At 35.4% G+C, this 6000-nt stretch overlaps 1 protein-coding gene across 3 annotated transcripts in view; it reads right to left on the bottom strand.

Annotated features, from left to right (window-relative positions):
- Positions 1-5070: 5070 nt before the first annotated feature.
- Positions 5071-6000, bottom strand: part of Atg5 (autophagy related 5) — a 127880-nt gene continuing 126950 nt past the window's right edge. For 2 of the 3 annotated variants that reach the window (XM_026389663.2, XM_026389665.1), the window contains one exon: positions 5071-5849. In XM_026389663.2, the coding sequence (XP_026245448.1) occupies positions 5713-5849 (137 nt within the window). In that variant the 3' untranslated portion in view covers positions 5071-5712. The remainder of the gene's footprint in view (positions 5850-6000) is intronic. The other variant, XM_026389664.2, reaches the window with a different exon arrangement.

Below are 6000 nucleotides of genomic sequence, written 5' to 3'. Positions count from 1 at the left end.
ACATTTAGGAATTAAGAATCAACAGGGGCGGAGTGGTGGGGTGTGGAGTAGTAGCTCAGTGGTAGAGAGCACTTGCCTGGCATGTGTGAGGTCCTGGGTTTAATCCTCAGCACCACACATAAATAAATGAAATATCCACTGACAACTAATATATATATATATATATATACATACATACACACACACAAGAATCAACGGGGGTAAGAGGAAAACTAGGATGCTATGGCATCCAGTGAAGAAAGTATTTGAAAAATGAAGCACAGTGTGACCAACTTCAAATGATACTGAAGTCAAGCAAGGTATTATCTAAGTTAGCTCAAAGTAAATCATCTCTCAGCTCTATTTTCTCAGTTCTTTTTTTGTACCTTTCTGGTTGAAGTTCCCAAATTTTATGCTGTATATATCCCAACCCACTTCTCTCCTCTTATAGAGGTATCTTAAGGTCAGAGATCATCTTTTTCTTTCTAAAACACCCAACCCTATTTGCTTAATAAATGTTGAATAAGCATATCACACAGAATACTATAAAATCAAGAATATGCCTAAAACATGACTAGCAATTAGCATTGGTTTTACCAAGATTTTCTAAATGTTCTCCTCTAAGAATAACATGGGCTTTGTTCCATCTAGAATGGTGATTGCCAGCATCCTTACAGTCAGAGACCTCAAGATAGGTTGATATTTCATATTATATAACAAATTCTAAAATAATGACAAAAGTAAGTCTAGCAGGCATTGAGAATGAACTACCAAAATTTTAAGGGGGATGTGGTTAAGTAGGTATACCCAGAAAAAGGCTGGTAGTCATGGGATGAAAAATTTCCCTAGCCCTGCACAAAATCACAGAGATCATATAATTTATAAGTCAGTAAATTATTATATCTGTAAAACAAACCTAAAACCCAATAGTTGAATAACATGAACATCAAAACCAACTTATATATAGCTTCCACCAACATATTTGAAAAATATGCACTAGACAACTCAAAAAGACAGTCATCATATTCCAAATCACTACAGTATCTAGCTAGAAATCGGAAATCTTGGCTGCATGTGCCAGTGCCACAGGGCCACTCACCTGTGAAGTCAGACCCCTTCTACTTGACTTTAGCTGTGCTCCAACTGGGGCTTTTGGTGATATTCACAAAATGTCACGTTTCAGCCCCAGGGCTCTGTTGGCTAGATTTATGGTGACTCCCTGAGAATAAATATTCACATTTGATTTATACTCTTATACCTAACCTTTGAGGCAGGGGATGCAGCTCAGTGATGAGGTCCTGAGTTTGATCCCCACCATCACACACACAAATACAGAAGTCTCATCCAAGAATTGGGAAGGTTTTTTTCCTCCAGCCACTGATTACTTGGCAGATATTGCTAGATGAATTTCAAGAGTGACAAAACTAACAAAATGGGACACATCTGGATGCAGAAACAGACAAGACTACAAACTGGAGATGAGTCAGAAACTTGGGAGCTTCTTTCAAATAACTAGAAAGAGAGGAATAAGATTTATCCTCTTTCCCAATTACAGTTCAATAGGATGTTTTGAGACTAGGGGAGAAAAAGACTGTATAGTCAAGAAAGACTGGGAAATGATGGATCAAACAACTCTCATTTTCAGAGTCTTAGAAGCAAAATCAAGACCTAACTACTCATTTATGAAAAGGTCAGAATTAATAAATACCTCCAGATGCTTGGTGAGAATAGCTCAAACTTGAGGGGCTGCTTAAATTAGAGTGATGTTGAAACAGAAGATATGTGCTGCGGTCTACACTACAACTAAAATGAATGTGGACTGACGCAAGGATCTGGTCCACAGTGGTTCCTACTGAAAGTAGCCAGTTTGAGTAAGCATGTCTTCATCAGTGATGCCAACCTGAACTAACTGAACTTTGTATATTGATTTCTAAATGACATGGCTTTTACTATTTTTAATAGCTGGTAATTTTAACATAAGACCAATTTTAAAATGCCATTAATTGTTCATTTTTCTTCTTATACACATTTCCTAAGCACCAACTATCTGCTAAATCCTCCACCAAGAACCAAGGAAAACAAAGGAAAAGGCCTGGTTGTATCCTTACGATTTAGAGGTAGGGAAGCTACAGAAGTGAAACTAATCACTTTCAGAGCAATCAAGAGTTATGTCAAAGCACAGTGACATCCCTAAATACCGATTTGTCTTTAATTCACTACCATTCTCACACATTCTAAATTAACAAAAATGGTTCAGTATTTAAAAACATACTACTTACTGAGCTACCTAAAGGACCTACAAATTGATTCTTTCACTCTACAGCGACTGTATTATGCCTACTAGATTTCATAGTGGTGCTATATTTGCTAATGTTTGGAGAATTAAGTTTACAGTATTTGAGAGGATCTGAAGGAACCTTTTGTTCTGAGGCTACACAGTAAATGAATTTTTATACCAATGTACAAAGTTTTATACAAACCGACTCAGTAGATTAGGAAGCTGAAAATAATGTGAATACTATCAAATATCATAGCTTCGCAACACAATACACGGCAGAATACGGGTTGTTTATCCTCAGATCATAAAACCCACAGGGAACTGCAGCTCTGTCTCTATGCCCAGCTTAAGGGAGTACTCCTCCAACATCGCCAGCTTGAGAAAGACCAAAAGACAAAAATGTGAAGTGCAATTCCTATGCATGCGTATCACTTCAGCACCATCATAAAGTTCAATAAACCTCTAAGTACACAGTGTCATTTAACTTCAACTCATCTGAAAAGAGGCATGCTTATCTCTTTTTCTCTCTACCACCCCTGTAATTTTTAATACTTTCAGATCAGGAGAATATATTTAGAAAACTCGAGAGGATGACAACTAAAGAGACAAACAGGTATGGGAACTGATGCCATCCCAATGATTATCTATGAATGGGTCCAAATTTTCCTAAATATGGTAACATTTGATTTTCCCCATCATATCCCAAGATTTTACAATTGTATTTGAATTATGTGGCTCATGTAACAGGAAACCCAATTCACACCTAAATAGCAACAGTGTGGTAAATAAAAGGTGGGACTGTCATTTTTTGGCATGACCCATACGAACCAAATTTCTGAAAATTGAAAGGAAGAAAGAGTTACCTGAAAATAGTCTATTAAAAGAAATACCCAGAAAAATAACCATTAAAAATTATTGTCATTCAATGTCAAATCTTTTATATATATATATATATATATATATATATATATATATATATATATATATATATATATTATAGTTATCTTAGAAAATGATCAATTTATTTTCCATTCAAAGTGATTAACATAAGACTAGCCATTTCGTGGATGATCTCCCACATACTCGGACTGGAATGTGGCTTATATAAATATCATTAGGTCAATTTTGTTGAATTATGAACAAGTCACTGCAAGTATCTAGATACACAACAAAGTCATAGTGCTAATCAATTCAACTTTGTTCGTGGTCAGAACTGAGGCCATCTAAATGAATATTAACATAATGAAGGATAAGCAATGGTTTATTAATCTGAATCTCCTCCTTTTTAGTTGACAATGCCAATAGTTTTTAGTTTCTTCAATGATCAATGTTTTATATAAATTTCATTTCTAACTTCTAGAAGTAAACACATACACAACATTTACTAAATTTTTTAATAAAACATCAAACATAAATAGTCAAATATTTAAGAGGAAAAAGTAGACATTTAAGCCAGCACTAGTTTTCACTTTATTCTTCCTCTGGGGCATTGGAGGGTAGACTTATCTGGGATTATAGAATAATGTTATGATGCTGGTGTTATAATGAACAACTACACAAAAATGGGAAATGGCTTGACAAAATTTACTTTCATATCTGGAAGTAAAGGCCAGTAGCTCACTGGAGTCCACTGCAAATATCTCACACTGGCCTCATCTGTGGAAAACTACTATGGTTTACCATTCTTACCACATTTTACCACCACTTAGCACTCCCTGGCATTCTGATCCTTTTGCTCATTGAAGCTCACTTCAGTCTGTCAAAACAGCAAGGAGGAAAATCCCCAAATGAATAGACGAACAAACACTTTTAATGTGAACAATCATATTCAGACCAACCTCTTTTACAAAAATACAAGTTAGTGGATTTTTTTTCCTTACATAACTCAAACATTGGTATTTTTTTTCCTGCCTCTCCTAAAATGGCACTTCTCATTTTATTTACATCTGCCATTTCTTTGACTATTTTTCTGCAATTGATACCTCTTGTTATTCTTTTTGATTGTGCCTTATAATTTCTATTCCAGAATATTTGATCTTTGGCCAGTCAACTTTATCTCATTCTGTGAATAAATTTACTAAAAAGCAATAAAAATCACAAAAGGAAAAAGAAAACAATAAGCACTAGCAGGATCCCATTTGAACAATCATATAATTTTTTTTTATAAGAAAAGCATTCATTTTTATTGGGTAATCTAAAACCATTCTTGTATGATAATACGTGTCTTTCAGCATACTCAAATGCATTGACATTCAATATGGACAGCAAGCTACTCACAAGAAATCAATGGTAATACACAAATATGTTTAGTTGGTAGAATCCCAGCAGCCTATGACAAAGTGCAGCAAACTTTCCTTATAGTGGATGCGAACTCCAGTAACATCTGGATATTTTTGGTAATGTTAAGGAAAAGCTACTGCAGTCAAGAGATAGGTAATCTTCAGACTTCAAAGATTGGCTGCCAGGGGACCACAGTGAAATATTAGTCCTGGAGCCCAAGAAAAACAAGATAATGAAAAGGAATGGATTTTTCCAAATATGCAAAATTATTTCATACAGATGCTTAGCGTACTATGATTTGACAGGTTTACACTGATAAACCAAACAGCAAAGATAAACATTTAACATTGTTTATAGCTTCAGTGATAGAGAACACAGGTTTTAAAATAGGCAGCAATAAGTTCTATGATAGCTCCTGAGACAAGTTATCCTATGCCCTGTATCCACCCCATGCCAATGAAAAAATGGAAACAGAATAAAAAGTGATTTACTGTATGGGAATCAGAAAGTACATGAAAAGTGACAAAACTGTATGTTATTAAACGACAAAACATATTTTGAGGCTTTATTTAAAAATCTCTCACTGTTCATTATCAAAGTACAAGATTGTTTGCATACCAAGAGACAGACTGTAAACATAGGAAATTTTCATTAAGGAAAGATGGGTTTACTGTAATTTGATCTTTTACAAAAAATTACTGCAAGTTATTGATAACAGAATTTCTCTTTTACTTTCTTAAGTCTAATTCTCTTGAAAATTCAACCAATGTTTCCATTCTGTTGAGCTAAAGTTCAATCATGGTCACCTTAGGAAATACCCCTGTTTATTTGTTAATCAGAAATACAAACTGAGTGGCACATATTTCCATTGTCTCCTCAGGCCAAAGGTTTCAGCTTCATTATATTTTACAAGAAAACAGAAGACCTGCAGTGGCCCTGTTAAGTCTTTCACGTTGAAGCTGAGGTTTAATGACGGCAGTGGAGGAAAGCAGTGGTGATGCAAAGCAAGACCAGCCCAATTGCCTTATCTGACATGGAATCTCTTTCCTGCTTGGCTTGCAGCAGCAAAGCGTTTCTGGTCAGGTTGCCTCCACCAAACCTGATTGAATCAAAGAGTGACATGCTCTGGTAAATCCTGTTTCAGGGCAATTCCTTCCAGACCAGGAGTCGGTGCTTCACTCTGTTTGTTTGGGGATGATGCTAATATGAAGAAAATTATCCGGATAACTCAGATGTTCACTTAGCCACTGCAGAGGTGTTTCCAACATTGGCTCAATTCCATGAATCATCACTTGATTCCTTCTTTCCCCATCTATTCCAAGAAAGAAATCCAACAATAATCAATAGGAGTCAAAACCAATGAAGAAAAAATAATCTGTTGCTTTTTCCAAATCTTTAGTGAATTAAATAGATTTTAAACCTGTTTTGTCCCCTGAACAGGAAATGCAGACATGGAGAAAGTT

Source organism: Urocitellus parryii, chromosome 8 (genome assembly GCF_045843805.1).
Source record: "Urocitellus parryii isolate mUroPar1 chromosome 8, mUroPar1.hap1, whole genome shotgun sequence".
In the NCBI taxonomy this organism is placed as follows: Eukaryota; Metazoa; Chordata; class Mammalia; order Rodentia; family Sciuridae; genus Urocitellus; species Urocitellus parryii.
This window is presented reverse-complemented; position numbering and strand designations above follow the sequence as displayed.